The sequence below is a fragment of the Rhinolophus hipposideros genome, assembly GCF_964194185.1.
Source record: "Rhinolophus hipposideros genome assembly, chromosome: 12".
Lineage (NCBI taxonomy): Eukaryota > Metazoa > Chordata > Mammalia > Chiroptera > Rhinolophidae > Rhinolophus > Rhinolophus hipposideros.
In genome coordinates, this window is record NC_138058.1 from 53,063,250 (window position 1) to 53,085,431 (window position 22,182).

Consider the following 22,182-nt stretch of genomic DNA (forward strand, 5'->3'; position numbering starts at 1 on the left):
TAAGGAGTCCTCGCGAAGATTTGATGCTTGGCACCAACGTCTCTTAATATTTGGATTACCGATAGCTGGAGAGCTGTGTGCAACCGTGCTGGGAAGAATGTGGAGGCAAACGGAAAGACTGTGGGAAAACAAACCTTTCCAATGGTTTTCAGGACACTGGAGAGCCAGCCCACACTAGGTCGTGGCAGGCATTCACCAGGAAGGTGGGCCATACCACAGCCAAAGGCATGGGCATGGGCGGTACCAAATGGACCTTGTAGCACTGATTCTGATAGCAGCGAACATCCCTGAACCCTCTAGCAGCTTCCAACAGAGAAAGGTTCGGCCCTAGGCATTCAGGCTGTCATTACTAGGCCCACAGTTAAAAAGTTCTTCAGCTAATATGCACCAACCGAGCAGGAAGAGGACCAAAGAAAGACCTATTGATATACCAAAGGAGAGTAAAGCAAACCTATTTAGGCAAAAGCTCCGGTTAGTAAACGAACACCCGCTCTTCAAGGGCTAGTTCAGTCGCCACCACCATGAGCTATCCAGAAATCTACCCTGGAAGAGAGAGGATAAGATCCGGAACAGGATTTAACTTGACATTATCTTTAAAAAAGAAAAGAAAGACAGATCAAGCCACAGCACTTCACTAGAAGTGTTTTCTGTGAAACAAGATGAAACTGTCTACCCAGTTATTAGTAAACTTACAGAGGTTTTACAGATTGGAGCAAAAACAATAAAAATCTTTGGGAGCACAAAGGAAAATATTACAGAAAACTAAAAACTTAGAGAAGTTCATACTGTGAGGGATTGGCAGCTTAGGTAATTGAATTGAAAGTGAGAATCATGGAAGAGATCTCCATAATAATTAGCCGCTAAGTTTTCTCATGCAGCATACTCCCAAATGGAGTGTTTAGAATTCAGCAGACTGTTTAGCGAATAAATGCCCAACTGGAATTAACTAGCACCTCATTTTGGAAGGCTGCTCTTGGCAAAAATGTAATATCCACAAGGCAAAGCAATTTGATTGCTGGTGTACACTGTGGGCTGTGCTGAGCGTCATTCTTTAGAATCACACTTATTACATCAAATTTCAGAGCCAGAGGTCCACACCACCTAACTTCACTCGATGCCCTGCCACTGGACAATATGCAAAAGGAAGGGTGAAGTTTCTCGACCCCAGGAGACAACTTTCCAAGCTTCACAGTTGGCCTGTACTTGATACATAGTTAGTGAAGATGTGCTGTCTCACATGCACGTGAAACAGCTTCCTGGTCCCGTGGCTCGGCCACACAAGGAGGGTAAGGGAACTGGTGTGGAGGGCAGCATGTCCCTCTGTAGAGACTAATCATTTCATCCTCCGAACGAGGCGCCCAGATGCCACATTCCGCCAGTGCCTCTCCTTCCATGCGCTATGACTGTTATGTTTCTTTAAATTCAGTCTGCTCCTTAAGGAGACTCCCTGGCAAGTGAAAACAGCAGCAAAGGTAAAAGAATGTTGAGAATTTGGCTGCTGCCTGCAGTATTAGGAAGAACAGCAATTACTCAACTCTCCTAGTGTCAGAGGCAGAAATGAGCATGTGAATTTCAACAAGTTTGGGCCTGTCTGCTCAAGCTTCTCCCTTAGCCTATCTGTCACCTACCTACCTCACAGTCGTAATAATTAATGAAGTAAATGAGAAAATGGAGAAAGAGTGAAAGCAGCAGGCCAGCACAGACATAAAAGAGAAGCATAAATTCTACCTTGAATCCAGATTAGGCCACAGTTAATAAGGCTTAAACATTGCCAGCGCTTAAAAGATGTCACTACCTTCCTGATAACAATGTTTTGCTGTCTCCACCACCACACTAAACATAACCATGGGGAGAGAACTCTAGATCTTCTCCTCCCAAGTCCTTCTGTCTACAACGCTTGGCAAAGAATCATGTAGACACTACCACTTTTTCCTCCCCTAGCTCTGCAAACAAAGTAATATTTGACTCCTGCTCAGCACTCCTTTGTAATAAAAACATAGATCTTATGACCACAGAAGGGCCTTACGATACCTGGTTCAGTTCCCCTACCTTTAGGTAGGTAACTATTTAATTCCCTTTTCACAAATTAAAGCAAAGTCAAGTCAAGGGAAGTTGAGAAGGTTTTATTTAAGTTACTGAGCTAGCTACTAAAGGATGAAGGGAGGTTGGGAAGCCATGGCTATGTTCCCTCCTTTACCAAGCCTTTCTCATGTACAAGAATTTTGTGATATTTTACCTTTCTGAGAAACCTTCAATGTTTCCTGCAACATGCTAGGAGACACACAAACCTATTCATTATTTTGATTAAAATATGGAAATTTATTTGGCCTTTAATTTTTGTCATAGTGGTAATAAATTTTCCTTAAATTTGTCTGCAATGTGAGAACTTCAGTGGTTCTGAAAAAGACACAGCATACCCAATCTTTCTCTAACCACTTAATCCCTCTACTTCGGCTTTCAGAGATAAAACTGTCTACCATCTACCCCTTTTTCCTCACTTAGAATGTAAATGCCGATGCCTTTAAAAAAGCAAAACTCCAAACTATGGAAAGTGCAGAACAATATGAAGGTTTTTCAAGATCTACTTTTGACAAGATCTAACTCTTCCCCTGCAGAATTATAAACACACCCTCTAAGGGATCGGGCCCACACATCCTGTACGGATGGTTTCTCACACATTACAGGGCTGAAGTGGTCCCATCACATTCTTAACAAATACTAAAAGTCTAGTTCAGGTCAAACTTCCTCAAGGTAGTAGCTTTGCCTTATTTTGGCAGGTCTTCTGAAGTCTTAAAAAAGAGGTATCACAACTCTCCCATATTGAGCTGCCTTTTGTTTTATCACAGCTGTGAAGCGTTTTGCTGTGGCCTTTGGATAAGAAGCTAAATAAGTTACCTCTTGTAGACCAGGGCTTTGCAGGCTCAGATTTCATTCTGCCCTGCCAGAAATTCCTTTCTGTTTTGAATCTGAGATGTTTGTTTATGGTTTTTGTTTTGAAATGCTAAATAAGACAGGCACAGTCTCTAGTTACAGCCTACAGTATATCTTTTTTTCCTTTCTTTTTTTTTTTTTTTTTTACCTTGCTATAGCCAGAATGGCTGGTTGCTAAGGATTTAGCTAAAATTTCTAAAGAGTAGACTCTTCAAATTATCTTCTCAGGAACCTGAAATGTAAAATGAAGACACCTTAAAATTAACAATTTCCATTCTTAAATGTTCCTAAGACAAATGTTCTCAGGATATTTCGAATTAGGGTGTTACTTTTCGATTTAACGAACATATACTTAAATAAAACCCTGAAATTTGGAGGTTTATCTCATCTAGCTTGTGGGTTTCATGTTTGAATACCAGCACTCTTGATGAAAGAGGCACTATAATGATAGATACTAAAACAGTTTCAAAGAGGTGAGGGAATCAGTTTCCCCTCTGTGATAATAAGGTTTGGTTGTTCAGAAGAAAATGTCAACTATTGACTCCAAGAATTGTATCTTCATCACGTTCTTTCTCCTCGTTCTATAACAGCCAATATAAAACATCTGCCTTGTGAGTTTTCAGTCCCTATTTACTGGATAAAAGTGATACTTCCAGACATCAAGTAAGAGTTACAGTTATCTTCTTAAAGTGAGACCACACCTACATTAGGAACTAAAGAGGAAAGAACATCAGGTATTTTAATTGTAGTTCTTTTCTAGCTTTCCACTGTAGCACAAGGACTCTCCAGAGAAGCTGCAATGCAAATCCACAGTAAGGTTGTAGTATTCGTCCATGTGAACGATGGATGGTCCGCATGGGATCAAGGAAAGCAACACAGATGGACTCTGGGCCACATACCATCTCCTACTCAGTCCCAAGCCTGCCCTTGTCTTTGAGCCGGCTGGGCCTGCTGCTACTTCCTTCTGTAACCCGTAATCCCAACCTGGCCTTGGCAATGCTCCTGGGGTCTCCAATATCTCCAGTGACGTCTGGAAACACACAGAATACTTCTAACAATAAAAGGAAATTTAATCCACTTTCATGAAACCGTACGCCATCAATATTAAGATATGTCACCTTAACTATTAATTTGAAATAGCTCTCTGGAAGTAAGAAGTCAAATCACAAAATCAAGCAAATGTCCACATTCTGCTGAAACACCAAAGGGGCTGGGAATTACAGCCATCACTGGATCAGATCAACAAATGCTTTTTTGATCCAGAAACCCCAGACTAACAACCCTTGTTCTAAGTACTTCACAGACCCATTGCCTCTAACAAACATCTGAGACCAAAATTCCTCCTGCTGAGTCCCCTGTCAAAGAGTTACGTGTGGAGGAGGTGTATGTCCACAAACTAGATTTTTAAAAAACTGTTATATAAACAGAAAGCTAGCAAAATGAGAAAGGATGGAAAATCGAATGGAAATTAGAATTAAGGTTAATTATCTTTTTAAAATCTCTTTGGTACCAGGAATTCCAGACGTTATATACACACATTTATATCTATATAACTATGTATATTAACATATGTATTAATTCTCTCCAATCCTCACTATATTTACTTGATAGAAAGCTATCACTATTCCATTTTCACAAGAGAGGCAACTGCAGCCCCCAAACAACGAAGCAAGCTGGTTGTTTACAGTTACATAATAATAACTGAGCTGAGATTTGAACACAGGTTTGTCTAGCCCCAAGCCTATTGTCTATTTCCTAAAACATCCTGTACTGAGGAGTGAAAGAAGGGAGGAAAGGATACCCTCAGGCTTGCTTGGTGCTACACCCTCCACTAAATCCTTCTTCAATAGTCCGAGTCAGAGTTAGGGCCTCTTTGAGCTCCTGAACCACTCAGCACTTCCTTATCTCAGGGCTTAGCAGCTGTAACTGTCTTGGACTGATTAACTGTCTTAGCTAAACACCATTAGACCATGGCCTCTGTGAAAGCAGGGCCCCTATCTTCTTTATTTTGATTGAAAAATAATTATAATAGCAGGTAACATTAGCAGGTCTGATTACCTGTCACACTCCGTGACACATGCTTTACAGGCACTAGTTTTTTTACTTAAAAGTGTGATCCCGGCATTGATATCACCTAGGAGTTTATTAAAAATGCAGAATCTCAGGCCCACACCAGACCTACTGAATCAGAACCTGCATGTTTTAAAAGATCTCCAGGTGATTTGTGAGTACATTTAAAATTTCAGAAGCAGGTTTTTTTCCCTCATTTCATACTCAACACACACATAGGTGATACCTTACTATTACAAATAGGAAAACTGAGGCTTAGAGAAGCGGTATCACTACCATACAGCACAAAAACCAGATCCATAGCACCTGCTCTGCAAATACGTGGGCGGATGGATGGCAGGGAAGCAGGTAGGGTTAGAAAGAAAACAGAAGAATGGACTGGTTAAATGTCTGACCTCCTGTTTTGCCCAGTTTGTACCAAGTACAGCAGCAGATGGGACTGGGGCCCCCACACAGGTGAGCTGCAGCAAGACTACATGGGACCTTAGCCCACGCCAGGCCAAATGAGGTGATCACCAGTGTGAACACTTCAGGAACTGGGAGCAAAATCTTCTTACAGATATAATGTGAAGGAAAACATACATTATTGATTATAACAAGTTTAGGTGCCTCCTCTCCTTCCCCAAATGAACTATTGGCCCACAGATGGTTAAATTTACGATTCCTATGACCTGATGCAGAAAATTTCAGATCCCTCCATTTTTTTTACCCAAAATATACAAATTTGGTAGAAATTATTTAGACACGGTATAACAAATGGGCATCTCAAGAGGAAAGGGAGCAAATGACTTCAGAAGGCTTTAAATAAGTTTATTTCAATGCATTTATATTGTTGGGGGTGTGAGGAAAGGAGAGGGAACCTGAACTCAGCAATAACTCACTCCCTTTCTAAGAGCCCAAACTCCTTAACTACTGATGATCACTCAGGTAGATGAGGATTAAGCAGAGCAAGGGAATGAGCCCATATTGAGTTGTTTGCCTTATACTGATTAATAGCTTTGTTGTCATTAAGTGTTTACATGTGCCAGTCATTTTTCTAAGTGCTTCAAAGGGATTCATTCACTGTGTCCTTAGAGCACCCTATTACTAAACCCACTACACAGGTGAGAAAACTGAGATGCACAGAGATGCAGAGTCCAGATTAGACCACAGAAACCAAGTTTCTAACCATTACACTCTTCTATCAAGGGATAAAATATTTCTCACAGGGAATTCATCAGGGTACAGGGAGGAATTGAGATCTGTTTATTTTATAACAGAAGAAAACGGGATCTTTTCTTATTTTTTTTTTCATGTGGGCCCAAAACGAACACTTACCAGTGTTTACCTTGAAGGCATTCTTCAAGTTAAGTATATTCAACCTTCTCTGTCCATAAGATGGAGAAGGTTTTCCATGATTTGACCAGGCTAATTGGCCAGGAAGAGCAGCAGAGAGTGGGTGAAGTTGGGAGATGCTGATAAAGGGACACCTTTCAGTTCACTGCCCACACTCATCTGCCTGGGGGAACACGCTAGAACAAAGAGAAAATCACTCTCAAAAGGCAACTTGCCATTTTTGAACGACAGCTAGTAAAGTGTTAAGAATGCAGCCTCATTCTTAGATGTGGGGAAATACTCTGATGTGTGTGGCACAGGCTCTAAGAAGAATGGGTAGACTCCTCACCCCCACCAAAAAGAGTTCCTAGTCATCCTTTTAAATCTAGTTCAATTCTCCTTTTCAGCTTTGCCACCAGAGCCTGGGAAGATAGTTTCAGATCCTGTGATTCCTAGGACAAACTTTCCCCACATAGTTGACTCACCAACTAATCATATAGACTCGCGAAATCACTTCTATTTGGCTGAAACATTACGATGTAGACTTTTTAAGGCCTTGCTGCCTTATTCCTTTTTTTTTTTTTTTTAAAGATTTCATTGGGGAAGGGGTACAGGACTTTATTGGGTTACAGTGTGTACTTCCAGGACTTTTCTCCAAGTCAAGTTGTTGTCCTTTCAATCTTAGTTGTGGAGGGTGCCATTCAGCTTCAAGTTGTTGTCCTTTCAGTCTTAGTTGTGGAGGGCTCAGCTCAGCTCCAGGTCCAGTTGACGTTTCTAGTTGCAGGGGGCGCAGCCCACCCTTGCGGGAACCGGCAACCTTGTGGTTGAGAACCCACTCTCCCATGTAGGAATCGAACAGGCAGCCTTCGGAGTTAGGAGCCTGGAGCTCTAACCGCCTGAGCCACCGGGCCGGCCCCTTGCTGCCTTATTCCTGATCTTGACTAAAAGAGTGTAAAGAGTGGGGAACTGGTGGTCTGAGACGTCCCCAGACTCTCCAGCTGCTCCCCAGCCCGAAAGAAGGCCTTGTACAGAGTAGAAGATCAATGAATGAGTAATTGATTTCTATGCAAAGTCTAGTCAGATCTTTGAAAATACAGCTTTGGAGAATTCGACCTCTGAGAAGGAAGGTTTTTTAGTTTGTTATTCATGCATACTTGGCTAGTCCACTGTTTCTTCCTCAAATAATTAATTGAGCTTTACTAGGGCGTTTCCGAAATCCTGATACTGCATGTGCCATACGGAACATAGTGTTACAGGAACCTGATTCACCAAACATAGTTACCTTCCCCTCACTTTATCACCACCTCTCTGATGTTATTTACATGCTAAGGCAGTACTGCCATCTCTCATGTCAGTGCCATAGCCTGAAAGATGTTAAACACACCCACATTTTTCAGGAATTTCACAATTAATGTCTGGAATGTGTTTTGGATTATTCTTCAAAGGATGACATAGTTGCCCGAAGATGAATTCAATATTTTTCCCTTCTCCCATGTGTCATTCTTTAGTCCTCCCACTCCACTATCTTTTTAGGGTCATCTGTTTTATCTATTTCCCCCAACTCCATAATGCCTGCCCCCCTGCATGCCCACGCTGTTCCCTTGTTTGTCCAGATCACTGCATCTTAAGCCCCACAGAACACAGAAACCCGCACCAAATCATTAAATAGCTCCTACAGTTGGATAGAATGCCCATAGTTTAAGGATTATTCAGACAGTTTCCTTCATAAATTAACCTGTCTGTTCACAACTGCACTGCCAACATTCTGCTTGTAAGACTCTCCTTGTCACTGTTAAATATGTGTGAATGGTAGCAAATATCTCCAGACTTGCTATTTTTGCCTTGCTGGTCCTATGCAATTCATTTGCCCTTAGCCAAGTGTTTCATGTGACTGGACTCCTCAATAACAGTGAGGATTCTGTAAGCTTCATAGTCAAAGTGAAGGTCACAAAGTCCTGTCATTTGTATATGTGCAGTGAATGGTCTCTCCGTGTTTTGTCAATACTTACTTTTGGGAGGAACTAATTATTTCCTTCTTTACTTGCATTAGCTTCTCTTCCCATACTCTATAAATATAACTTTATAGGCTCTCTGCTTGCCCCTCTTTCTCTCTCTGGCATGAAAAAGCTCACTCTACCTAAAGACTTTTCGGTAAGAAAATGAAACACATTATTGAACAACCATCTTGCAGCGATTAGAAAAGAAACTGTAACCTTCTGATGACAACAGTATTAGAAAACCAGTGTGTTCTGTGCTGTTAAGTATCCAGCACATATCCTTGGTTCTTCTACTCACTGTCCCATGAAAAGTGAGTGAAAGTTTAAAATACCTGGGGGAAATAAAAGGAGGATTATGTCTTGAAAGAGGCAGTTTTTAGAAGGTAGTGGTGAAAACACGCAAGTTCCATGAAGATGAAGCCACTGAGTAAACAGTCACTGGAAAGAAAATTGGTGCTTATCTGCCATAACGATCACCGGGATCTAATACAAGGAAACTCTCAGAGCAAAGGCACTCAATAGTGTCCATCAGGTTCCAAATCACTCTGTCCTCACAAATTGTCAAACTCAAGCTATCATCTACACTTTTATTAGAGAAAGCTAATCATACTCTCCACACCTCACCCACCCCTCCCCCCTTATAGAAACACAATGTACTACTATTCCACATTAGGAGGAAAAATGGTCATCACCCCCTTAACTCAAAATTTAATCCTCATTGCCCAATCAAAACATTCTTCCTAGAAAATCCCACTTCAGTCATTTTTCAACACTCTGTCGTTGATCTGCCAAAGAGGTCTCCTATCCAGTCTTATTTCTCAGGAGTTCAGAATTCAAACTTGTTTCTCTGGCTTCTAGGTGATTTACCTGGAGGCAGGCAGCCAAGCCAAGAAAAAGGCCATTTAGGATGTTGCAAAAGGCACAGAAAGACTCACCAAATGAATGGAAACAAGAAAGGGACTTGTGACCTCTGAGGGAACAGAAAGCACTTAAGACTGGGAGAAACCAGAGAAAACCTTAGGTATCTCTAGCTACATGTCATTTTTTAAAAAGCACTTAGCCAAAATTTTTTAAAAAAGAAATAAGAAAGTCAGGATTTAATAACAATCTGATGATGCTAAAAAAGTTCAAATGTACGTGTCACATGATTCACAAGACCCAACACTTCATATTATTTAACTTTTCAGAAAATATTTTTTCTTTACTATTTTTTCTATGGAGAGGATTGTTCATCCATTTATCCAACGTACGTTTATTGAGAGCCTACTATGGGCTGGCGTGCCTTACAAATCTGAGCCACAAGTTGGAAGGGGTCTATTTCTGCCCTGATGTCTCTAATTCACTTTGTGAACTTCAGTTAAAACCATGATTTCCTCCTCCACCACCACCACCACAAAGTCAGTAAAGGAATTAACACAAATAAAAATTACTTCAAGTTGGCAAATAGAGCAATGTAATTTGTATTTAAATTATGTCACCGAAAGCAGGTAGATTAGTCATAATAATATTTCTATACTATGCAATATGTTTTCTCAGTGGAGCCAATTAAGTTTTTCTAAAGAGTTTTCATTAACAGATACAACCAGTAGGGGTCATTTTAGTGCAAAAATTGCAGCAAAAGAGACTTCAACTTGTATAGAATACATCAATTCCTATTCACGTTAGTTAAGATAATCATGCTTCGCAATGTGAAGCTCTGAATAAAAATGGAAACTGAGGTATAAACACTGGCCGTCGAGAAATTTCTTGCAACAGAAAAAAAAAAGAGAAAGTCAGCACCTTCTAGGTAATCACTGACATGTAAAGACTCCTCTGATTCTTAAAAGGGAAGAAAAAAGGTTACTCACTTAAGCTGTTTTTCATAAATCTTGTAGTGAAGTGAAAATACTGGAAAATTTAGATACACTATTGACAATATCTGTCTAAATCCAACCATTATATTATGCCAGGTAACACTGTCCTCCTTACTTTGGGTTCACAGATTCAGAATGCAACTTGACTGCTGCTTTCAGAATTCTAAAATAAAATAAAATAAAATGCTCTGAGCACACAATTTTGGTAGCTGAAAACAAGCCTGCTAAGTGAAAAGTGTTGCTAGAAACATGAATTCAGATATAATCGTGGCAACAAATACTTCCAAGCATTTTTATGGCTAATACCAAGTGCATGGGGGTGTTATCAGAAGAAAGGAAGCTATGAGGGATCGCATCATTTCAGAGGAATGAAAGGCTCACCAACCAACTGCCAAAACATCTCTATACTGTGACACGGGGGCTATTGTTGCCAAAACACTTGATTACTGTGACTGTTTCCTGGGTCCACATTTCCTTCACCAGAAATGTATCACAAAGAAACAGAACAAGAGTTAAAGTCTTTAGAGCCTCCAAAAGTCCTTTCAGAGCACAGCACTTTCCACTACATTTAACCTTGTTTCAGGTTGCTTGTTCTTTTTAGATTTATGGGAGGCTGGCTTAAGTAAATTGTATACTCCAAGCGGCACGGTTCAAAGCTGCATCTTTTAGTCCAAGTCACTCGGAATTACTGAAGTCAAACACATGAAACTGTAGCAGAATTTATCTCCTGGGTATTTTTCCTGCAGTGAAAAATAAGCGTTATAAAATGGGCTTTTTATGTCCGGCCAATGAGCTCTCCTAACCCGGTGTCCTAAGATACAGCAGTACAGGTCCTTTCTCTCTGAGAAGAGTTCCCTTCACTCATTACTGCCCACTAGCTTCAAACCAGAAAGGCCTCCCGGATTTTCCAGGACTGTCCAAACTCTAAAAACTACAGATATAAATACGTATGTACTTAGGTGTATCTAAAGAAAATCGCAGAATGGAAGCCTTTTAAAATAGACCCATTTTACTCTTAAAGCTGCTACTCCCTTTGCAGTATCCCAGCACAATAAACACATACATACTTAAGGATGCTTCAGAATAAACCCTTCCTTCCCTGTTTGAGACGCTGGCGGTGAGAAGTAAGGAAGGGAAGGGGGCAGAGGGCGCCTGCCTGTCCCTCTTCTCGCCTCTACTCCAGAGGTAAGGCTGCTGCTCCACTGCTCACTATGTCCACCAGGAAGCCCCGGAACGCATCATCACCCCAACGTCAGCCCAACCAGGGATCCCAGTTTTTCACTGGTGCTCACGAGTCCGGTCTATTGGCCAGATGAAAAGAACTCACTGCCTCTGTCTAGACCCCAAAGCAGATGCGGCAATCGGAGGCCGAGGCCGGCGGGCCGGCTTTAAGGCCAACACCCTCCCCCTCGTGGTTCTCCCAACGAGGGGAGGCTCCACTAATCTAATCTCTCTCTCCCTTCATCAGTCTCTACACCGCGGTGCACAACGCTTAGTGGAGAAACCAGCAGAACAATCCTCGCTGTCAAACAAACAAAAAAGAAGGAACCGGCAACGCGATTGGAAACAGGCGGATACCTGATCTTAAAAAGCAGCCACTAATAATAGAAACAACTTTTCACTCCCAGGTGCAAGCCCCCTCCCCCCTCCATTCAGGAGAGAAAGCCTTTGACCGTTTTCAATAGGCAAATAAATGAGTAACCACCGTATGTAACTTCCCCTGGGCTGACATATTCCGGAGCTGAAACTGATTTATATGCGAAGGAGGAGGAAGGGGGTGAAGAGCGCAAGGAAAAAATAATAAAAGAGTCACAGGGAGTGGGAGCTGCAGACACGTCTCCTCCGCCAACAGAGAATTTCGCGGACGGTGTACGGCACTTGGTTCCACACTGCGCTAGTGTGGGGTGGGTGGCAGGGGTCGGACTCCCCAAGGGGCTCGCGACAGCCTTCGCAGTGCCCTGCCCGCGGCGCCCGCACCTCGGGGAGCGGGGCCGGACCACCCCACCCCACCCACCCCAAGCCCGAATGGGCACACGTGTGCCAGTCTGTGCGCGGCCAGGGAGTGATCTCCCCTCTCGCCAGCCCCCACCCACAAAATCCAACCTCACCAGCGCCGGCCAAGCTTGGGGAGTGGGGGGGCCCAGGCCGTGAGCGGCAATGAAGGGACGCGGGGCTCCCTTCCGGGGGCGACGACCGCCCCTTCTCCCGGGGAGCCCTCTCTCCTTGGGATAGTCTCCGCCAAACTTTGTTCGGCGCAGCTAGCGCGGAGGGGGTGGCGCGGGCCAGGTGGGAAGGGGCCCGCGGCGAGCGGCCGTACCTTCGCAGACGCCCACTTCATATTCGGTGATGGAGTCGCCATTGAGCGGGGGGCGGATGACACAGCGCAGCCCCCGATCGCAAGCTCCGTGGAGCCCGTAGGCGCCGCCGCAGCTCTCGTTCCTCTGGCGGGCGCACATGTAGCAGCAGCTGCAGACGCCCTGCACGATGCTCCCGGGGCAGCTCCTGGGCTCTTCGCACTTGGACTCGTCGCAGGGCAGGCAGACCAGCGCCCGGGTGCCGGAGCGCGCCAGCAACAGCAGCAGCCCCAGCAGCGAGACCAGGAGGTGCCCGCAGCCGGCCAGCCCCCTGCCCCCCGCCACCAAGTACATCCTCCTGCGCCGCCGCCGCCTCCTCGCAGCCGGGCTGGGAGCGGAGCGGGCGCCCTCCCCTGTGCGGGGCACACGCACCGCCGCCGCCGCCGCACCCGCAGCCCGCGGTCCTCGCCGCCCCCCTCGGGGCCCCCGGGGCGCGCCTCCCCTCGCGGGGCGAGGCCCCCGCCCCCCGTGCGGGCCGCGCCGACCCCGAGCCCACTAGCGTTGGCGCCAGCGGTGGCTTCCCTTCCTCCTCCTCCTCCCGGGAGGGAGGGAAAAAAAGAAAAAAAGTTTCCTCCCGGCAGCTCCGGTTTAACCCAAACTTCTGGCGGCGGCGGCGCTCGGCTCCAGCCCTGGCTGGCGGCGCCTCCTTCCTCTCCTCCTCCGCGGCGCTGGCGGCGGCGGCGCAGCCTCCGGGCCGGTCCCCGCCTCCGGAGCAGTCGAGTGGGCGCGGTGGCGCAGCAGAAGGTCCGCGGTGTCCGCTCCGCGCGCCCCGCTCGCCTCACTCCTGCGCGGCTCCTCCGGGCGCTTGTTTATGGCTGGAGCCTCCGCCGCTCGGGCTGCGCCCTCCCCCATCCTACCTCATCCCCCAGCCCTCACCCCCCCGCGCCGCGCGCCGCTCATTGGCTGCCCCCCCACCCCTCCCGGTCCGGCCGGCCCCCTCCCCCTCCTCCCGCCTCCCTCCCGGGCGGCCGGGCCCTTCCTCCCTCCCTCGCATGCCTCCTCCTCCTCCCCTTCCTCCGCCTCCTCCCGGAGCCCCGCGCACCGAGCCGGCCTTGCGGCGGAGCCTTTGCGCGCCTCTCTCCGCGGGCGTGCTGCGGTTCGGGGCTTGGGGCGCACCCGGGGAGCCGCTAGAGCGCAGCGTCCCGAGCGCCGGCTAGTACCGTGGCCACCGTGGCCGGCCTGGGAGCCCCGAAGGCGAGACCTCTCGGGTCAGTTTTAAGATCAGAGAGTGGCGGGGATCCCCGAAGCTCGGGGCCGAGGGCATTGCTGCAGGCTGGGCTGGGGCATCCGCCGGATCGAACCCCGGGAAAGGGAACCATGCGTGGAACCTCCGCAAACTGGATGAGAATCCATCTTCCACTCGAGCTGGGAATAGACTTTGTAGAAGATATTATGTAATGGAGTCTCGGGAAGCTCGAGACGCCTCCAGCGAAGCTGCTGGTGAATTAATTAAGTGCTTTAAACGGTGTAGGTAAATATTCCGCGGGGGGTGGGGAGCACTGTTGGGGCTGCTGTAGCTTGAGTTGAATTTTAACTGTCCACATCCTGAACGTTTTGTCGCTGTGCTGTCTGTGCCGAGGTGCTATATTATGGGAGGGGGAAAAGGGGGAAGGGAAAGTAACAGCTGAATTTTTCTCCCATGAGTAAGTCTGAAGACTGGATTATCACAAGTCTTGACATGACTAGACCCGTATATCTCATGCATCATTTTAATGCCGTCTGACATTGCCCTTTTTTCCCCAAGCTCATGGACAAAAGTGGTGGGTTTTAATTTTTTCATTTATTGTGAATGTCTTAATAAAGAAAATGTATGGTTAATATTCTTTGTGATAAACCAGGTCTTTTAAAAAAATGAAAAAGCAAAAGAAGTGATGCAAAATGCATCATGGTGATTGTTTCTCTTCTGTGGTTGTAGGTACTCGCAATGATCTGTCTGCTCTGTAGTGGCCCACCATTCACAGGATGTGTACCAGAGTCAATAAAATTAGTGAATTAACAAAAAGTGACTTGGATCAGTGTGGGGAAAAAAATCAGGTCCTGTGGGCAGGTGTGAAGTGGGAATGGCCAGCCGACCTTCTGATCCAAAATGGTCGGACTGTAGAAAGGTGGCAGCCAAGTGGATCCCGAAAATCATGACTAATGAACCCAAAATTAATAACATGGCAGTGTAAGGAGAAAGGAAACAAAGATGCCTTTGAAATCCTCTGTTTGCGGAACAAATTTATACGTATTATAAATATTTTGGTTTAACTACTCTAATCCTGAACGGAAAAGCCAGTTACCAGTGGAATATTCCCCAGTCACTGGCATCAGAAATCTAAACATTTCTCCAATCACATTTCTTTGTCCTGAGGAGGGAGAGGAGTTCATTAATGGTCACTGATTATCAGAGGGTAATAGAGATGTTCAAGAGTGGAAAAGGGGGAGTGAGCATCCTATTTAGAAGGTAAGCCCTTCTAGAGCTGTTAGGATGACTGGTTTCCAGAGACGTTGTACAGACAATTCCTGCAATTGTGTAGGTCAGGTTAGATGATCTCCAAAGGACCCCATACCTTAAGGTTCTAAAGTTAAGTATTAAGTGGTAAAATCATTTAAAATATGTTCGATTTTCTATTAGGAAAATTCAAAAAAAATAAAGACACACAACATTGTCAAAGATGATTGTTTCTCCAACCCCTGCTGGGCAGCAGCATTTCACTGGGATTTGCCAACAAACTGTCATCATTGTGGTGTGATAAAAGGCCCTTTGCACTCTTGCAGAAGAGGTTATCTATATTTCTGTTCAAGTGCAAGTATAAAGACATTAAAATGTAGGACTCAAACAGGGAAAACCAAGATCAGGTGATGGAAGAAAATGCAGAAGTGAGAAAGCCACTTTCATTTGAAAAAAAAGTAATCATCGTCAAGGTCTTGCTTTTTTGTTTAGTTTATTTTTTAAGGCAACATATTAAGAGTTAGGGAAAGCTAGAGATTGAATACAGGCCAGGGGCAATACGGAGATCACTATCCATCCTTCCTGAGATCCCAGAGGTAGAACCACCTGGAAGGTAGATAACAGCTGACTTCTTGTTGGAATTCAAGCCATACTTAGAAAGGACTAGAGAGTCTTAAGATTTAAGATGGATGTATCAGCTCAGAAAATTAAAAGTTACAAGTGGTCCTTTGTCATAGAATTAATAGACAGGCAAAGGAGTAAACAAGAATAGTTAGTTGAAGCCTGTAACCAATGGCAAATAAATCTGCAAGGGCTTGGGAGCTTCTCAGAAACCAGAGTATGAACTAGGAGCTCAGTTACAAAATAGTTGTGTCTTCCTGGGATAGTACTACAAGGTGGCCAGAAGCCAAGGGGATGGGATTGATGTTCAAACACAGAAGGATTCCCTCTCTAGAGACCAGACTAAGGATACAGAAGAGAAGTTGGGTGGGCCCAACATGGTGACGATTGGGGGTCAAGGGAGAAAGTGGGCTGGGAGAGATTGGACAGACCCTGAAAGGCATGTACAAATTTAAGAGTGGCACACATGGAACATGGTTTACTGCCTCTTCCTCTAGGAAAGATCTTGAGCTTATTTCCTTATTTATTCCACAGCATTTTGTACGTGCCTCTGTTTGTAGCATTTATCATGTTGTGTTATAAATCTTTTTCTAGCTCTGAACTCGATTACATTGACAGCTCATCGGAGGAGTCATATAAGAATCCGTGCATGCGTGCATGAGGGAGTTGTAAAAGGGAGAGAGGGGAGAATTACAGACCACAAGGTATTTTGAACATCCTTGTTTATGGCCCTTCTCTTTTGGTTTTAGTAAATACTTCTAAAATAAGCACTTGAAAGGATGGTTGGGGCAGGAAGGAGTCTTCCAAACTGGAAAACAAAGCCAAACAAAACCAAAAAGAATCCCACAGGTGGGAAAGGAAAGGGAATTAGAATATGCTTCTGATGGAGGTCTGGAAGAAGAGATAGTCTGCCCTCTATTGGCCGTTGGTGGGGGTGGATGGGAGGGGTTTTGCTACATTGTTGAAAATGTCTGAACAGCAAAGTGCCCAGCTGGGGCCTAGCAGAAAGTGGAAATGAGTGGGCAGTATTCAGAACTCTAGAGTTAGAGCCCTCCTCCCGGATGCAGTGTCTAGTCAGCCTCTCTACTCTAGTCACACTCGGGGATGTGTATGCTCTTTGTTTTCTCTTCCTGAAAAGAAAAAAAAATATCTAGAAGTTGCCTTTTGCATCTGATATACACGCTCTTAGTGGAGTTGCACAAGAGTAAAAGTCTCATCATTTTATAATGATGTTGCATGCATACTAGAAAGATCTAGGAAGAGAGCAGGGAACTTGTCTAGCTCCTTTCATTCTCATCCCCCCATCTCTCTGGTCTCCTCAGCTCTAATCACTTAAACATGGGTTCTCACTTAATCCAGGCTTGGACCATTTCAGTGATGTAGGGGGACACCTAATTTGGGGGCTCAGCCATCTCATCTTGAGCTGTGGTTCTGGTACTTGGGCTGTGTTATCAGCACCTACTGCCTCATTTTACTAAGGAAGTTCCTGTTTTATCTACCTTGCCTGTGTATGGCAGTTGCTCCAGAATTACTAGAAGAGTAGTAAGTCAGATTGTTTTGGCTGTTCTGGGTCTCTTGCATTCCCACATAAATTTTAGGATCAGCTTGTCAATTTCTATGAAAAGTCAGCTGATATTTTGATAGGGATTCCGTTTAATCTGTAGGTGAGTTTGGGTAGTACTGCCATTTTAACAATAGTAAACTTTCCAATCCATGATCATTTTCTTTCCATTTATTAAGGTTTGGCCTAGATATTCTCTTTACCTCCCCCACCATCTCCTCTCTCCCTCTCTTCTCCCTCTCTTTCCCTCCCCTCACAAGTTTGAAAAAAGGTGTTTATCCTTTCTGAATCTGTTTCCTCCTTTGCAATATGTGTAAAATGGAGACAAGAATACCAACCACATGGGGTATTGTGTGGTTAAAATGGTTGTTCTCCTTTTCTATTGTTACTTTTAGAGTTCTTTTAATTGAGTGTCTCCTCAAGTTTTATGCCTGAGCTGGAATTCCTGCTATGTGATATCTCAACACCTATTACTATGCAACAGCTGCCTGGCCAGGTACTTGGGTTTGGGGTTTTTTTTGTTTTTTGTTTTTTTTCCTTTTTACGATCTTCCTGTTGATCTCACTTTGGCAATCTGTCTAGTCTTCAGGTTGTAGCCTTTGTGAACATTCCAGTCTAAGACTTATTTTAAAAGGTATTAATTAAAATAATAATAATAATAATAGAAGCTAAGCTTTATAGAGTTTCTTACCAATAAACACTTCACATGGGTTATTTAAATCTGCCCTATAAGGCCAATGAATAGCCCTATAAGGCCAATGTCTTATATTATCTCCCATGCCTTGTATTATCTCCATTTTGTAGTTGAGAAATCTGAGGCACAGAAGGTTGGGTGACTTGCAAGGACTCAGGGCCATGAGGATGACGATCAGGTTTAAAAACCAGTCCTATTCTGCCTTAAGAACCTGTATATTTCACAGCCTCATGCACTAAGTTTGGTAATGGTGAGTTGCTTTTCTTCTCAATCTTGTTGCTTTTTGTGGACCTAATTTAAAATTGTTAACATCTGTGACAATATAGTGCCTTCTTTACTAATTTTCATATGAAAAGTTAAAATAGTTATTAGCACTTTCTCAAAATGGAAATAGTGCCAATGTTTTCTTAATTACTGAATAACAAATATTTATGTAGAGTTTACTATGGGCATATACTAATTACCTGGGTACATTACCACATCTCATCCTTACTATGACATGATGAGGTAGGTATATAATTACCTTCATTTCAGACGGGGGAGAACCAAACACACAGAAAGATTAAATAGTATGCCCAATGTCACTGTTATTTGGAAGGAGAAATTGGGATTCAAACCCAGGCAGTATGGCTCCAGAATCCACATTATGCAATGCTACTCCTAATATATTATATATCCTTTACAAATTCATGCTCATTAGGGGGGAAATGAGAAAAATACAAACAAGTTTAAAAAAGAAAGAAAAATAAAAATAATCACCCAAAATCCCACCATTGAGATATTCACCACGAATGACTTTTGTTGTACATTCTTTAAAGCTTATTGTCCCCTACATAGTATAAAATATAAAATGGAATATGCATCCTAATTTATAATTGCTTTTTCACTTATCCATATAAATGGCATATTTATCTTTAGGATCAATAATTGCATCCTTTATACCACTGAATAGTCTTCTGTTGAGGGAGTATACCATATTGTATTTATTAATGCTATATTAATACACCTTTAGCATGTTTTTGTTTGTTTTATATTTTCACTATTATAAACAAAGCTGCAATGTATTACCATTTAGCCAAAGTTTTAAACACTTGTTCAATGATTTTTTTTTTTTTTTTTGGTAAATTTCTAAAGTGGAACTGTTAGTTGTGGGTCAAAAGTCTGCCTATTTTTTTTTTTTACATGCATTGCCATATTGCCTTCCAGAAGGATATATCTGCACACATTCCCTCAAACACTTCTCCATAGTGAGAACGCCCTTCAGATAGAGAATCATGTTCCTGTTGCTTGAAAAGCGCCTTACATTGTAAAGCTTTCTATTTTTTTTGTAACTTTCAGAAATTATGTTCGTATTCATTATTTCATTAGATTCCTAAAAATGTTCAACATTTGGAGATTTTAGCTATGACTCCTCAAATATTTTAACCTTACAAATTACCAAATCATGTAACCTGGCAAATTGTATGCAGTATGATTTTAAATGTCCTCAATTAAAAATATCCCCCGAGGAAGTAGTGCTTTTCTAAAACTGTAACTAATAAAAGGGAATAAGTGATTGAGTCTGCTCAAAAGGTGAAGCTATTTTAGTTGCTATTCTGTGCTTGCAGGCACTCTTCTGGACTGCTGGGAAAAGCAAGTGTAAAAAATTGAGAAGAGAGGACCCAATCCTGCATTAAGCAAGGAGGAGGAATTGCCACTTACTGCAGTGCTACCCACCCCTCTCTCTTCTCTGTCTGCCCAGCTTTCTGTTCTACTGCATGGTTTTAATAGTCTGAAGATTCATAGATCTAAATTGCAGACACTTTCGCCCTCATTTCCATGGCATCTATGTTAAGAAATACAATTACATTTATTTTAAAAATGATGGTATTATTCAAAACATTCTTATAATGTTTATTTTGGAATTGCCTTGTGTAGTCGCATGAGAAAATAGCCTCATTATTTAATCACCATATCTGACTGAATGTATTAACTCAAGTAGATTATATTCTTCATTCACCAGACTTGACTCTAACTTACTTTTTATAATCTCTTTCAAATTGATCCTCAAAGGACAGAGATATGGTAATGTTCATTAGAATTCTGATGTTTTTATATTCCTATCCGGTATTTCACACAGCTCCTTTGTCATTGAAGTGAGAATTCATTACCTACTTTCTGGAAGGAAATGGTAGTGATCACCAAAATCTATGTTCCTTCTGTTCATTCTGGACACACAACTAGATGACACATACCAGCTTCCTTGCAGTTGGATAGTGTTGGAATGTGGATGAAAGTGATGAAGATCTTGTATAGGCTGTCTTCTAAACCCTGTTCACAATCCTGCACATTTTTTTATTGTCTCTCTGCTGGCCGGCTGCAGAGCACACCACAGAGGACTTTGAAGCCCTAGAATTTTGAATCATGAAATAGATAGACCCTAGGTTCCTGAATAACTGCACAACACATTCACATACACACGCCTCACTGAATCTCAGTGAGATTTGAGTGAGGAATGAATCTTTACTGGGATAAATCACTGAGCTTTGGAGCTTGTTTGTTATAGCAGTTACCCTATCCTAACATACTATTTTAGCTTAAACAGACATCACATTAACTCTGTAGTCAGGCCCTAGCTATTATTATATGTTCTCAGACGAAATGCAATATTGCCATGCACTGATAACTAAACTGCATTTGTTTGTTGCATATGTCACGAATGTGTAATGATTAGGTTACCAATCCTGGCGTTTAAAATATTTTCAATTTTATAATATTCCAAGAAGACCTTAACATTTTGTTAATACTGATTAGTGACAATTAAAACAAGAAATATCAAAGCTTTCCGCTTACTCAAATGAGAGCTTAGCCATCTACATTATAGTATCCAGTGAGGTTTATTCCCTGAACCTCCTCTCTCTCAGACCGTCTGTGCCATGACTTTATAGTGGGTTACCAAGGTGCCCTCACAGGAGAATGAGGCTCTTCAAACCCTCATTTTTCCCCTTTTTTCCTAGTCCTTCAGAATATATTACTTCCTCTACAAGCCTCTTCTATAATACTGCCCATGTGTGCCCTGCTTTGAGGCCTTCCTCACCGGTATCACCCTTATTTCATCAATATCCATAGGTTTATTAAGGATTTTAAATCAGTACCTCCTTTTATTTGTCATTTGAACTTAAAGAATATTTTAATATTCTGATATTAGATCCTAAGGTCATCATATCCATCATTTTATCATTAATTTTCTTTGATAGTTGATGTGTCCTGATGGTCTTATTGGCTACTTTGGTGGTTCTTCATCAGCTTTCTCAAGCTCAAACTAAAGCTTATGCAACAAATCAGGTTCATTAACCAAATGCTGGTTGCCAGTAGACTGACAGTGCAAATGACTACTAGCCTGATATTAGCAAGAAAACTGGAAGATTGATCTCATATGGCATGAAACCATACAGGAAGGGAATATAGGAAAGATATGCTAAGAGTGTTTCCATCAGCAGTTGACTGTTGCCAAAGATCATGTCATGTTTCCTATTTAGATTTGCCAGGGAGCAGAGCTAACCAGCAGTGCCAATCGCAGGTATTTGAAGAAGACGTCTATTCTATTTTTTTCCTTGACAAATTATTGCCTAAATTGGGAACGTCCTCAGCAATTGTGAGGCATTGTGCTGTAAGGTACTCCAATGGAAAGAACATGATGTTGGGAATCAGATTGACCCTGGATCAGATTCTGACTGGGTTCACGGCTGTCTGTGTGACTTTGCATAAGTTATAAGAGTTTCGCTTTTCTTATCAGTTGTTCAGGAAGTTAGCACCTGCAGGATTCTGAGCATATAATAGATCCTAAAGAAGTCTTCTAACATTTTGATGATGGGATTTTATTTTAAACCTGTAATAGGTCCAGATGTTCACTAAATGTTTGGTACTTTCAAAGCATGGGAGATGGAGTCTAGCTGGTCTTGGTTCTGGAACATAGTAGGACTTCCGGCCTGTGTGAGGCTCAAATCCAAGAACGTCACCTCATGGTGCTTATACTCCCTAGCAGTCTATGCTTCTCCTAAAGTGTCACTTTTCATGTCTGTCTCTCCACTTAGAGTGCATGACTTCCTATTAGGTAGGGTAGGAACTCTGAATCGAGGACACCAGATCCTACATTCCTAATCACTACTCTGATTACAAAAATAAAGGTCACTTTCCTTGTGCTTGAGGGGTCCACCATCAAGTAGGAGCATCTGGTAAATCAACAGTTTCAATATAGTATCATAGAAGTGTACATGAGGAAATTGGAAAAAGTTTCACAAAATCTTTTCATGAAGGAAAAGACAGTTGGGTTGGATCTTGAAGGAAGAATAGATACGAGTTTTAGGGATTAAG

At 43.0% G+C, this 22,182-nt stretch overlaps 1 protein-coding gene across 2 annotated transcripts in view; it reads right to left on the reverse strand.

Annotated features, from left to right (window-relative positions):
- The window catches only part of CRIM1 (cysteine rich transmembrane BMP regulator 1), a 184,471-nt gene extending 171,166 nt beyond the window's left edge, over nucleotides 1–13,305 (reverse strand). The window contains exons 1-2 of one of the 2 annotated variants that reach the window (XM_081069037.1): nucleotides 13,215–13,305; nucleotides 12,483–12,832 (exon numbers count right to left, since the gene is read on the reverse strand). In XM_081069037.1, the coding sequence (XP_080925163.1) occupies nucleotides 12,483–12,813 (331 nt within the window). In that variant the 5' untranslated portion in view covers nucleotides 12,814–12,832; nucleotides 13,215–13,305. Of the gene's footprint in view, nucleotides 1–12,482; nucleotides 12,989–13,214 lie in introns of those variants that run through there. The other variant, XM_081069038.1, reaches the window with a different exon arrangement.
- Nucleotides 13,306–22,182: the final 8,877 nt, after the last annotated feature.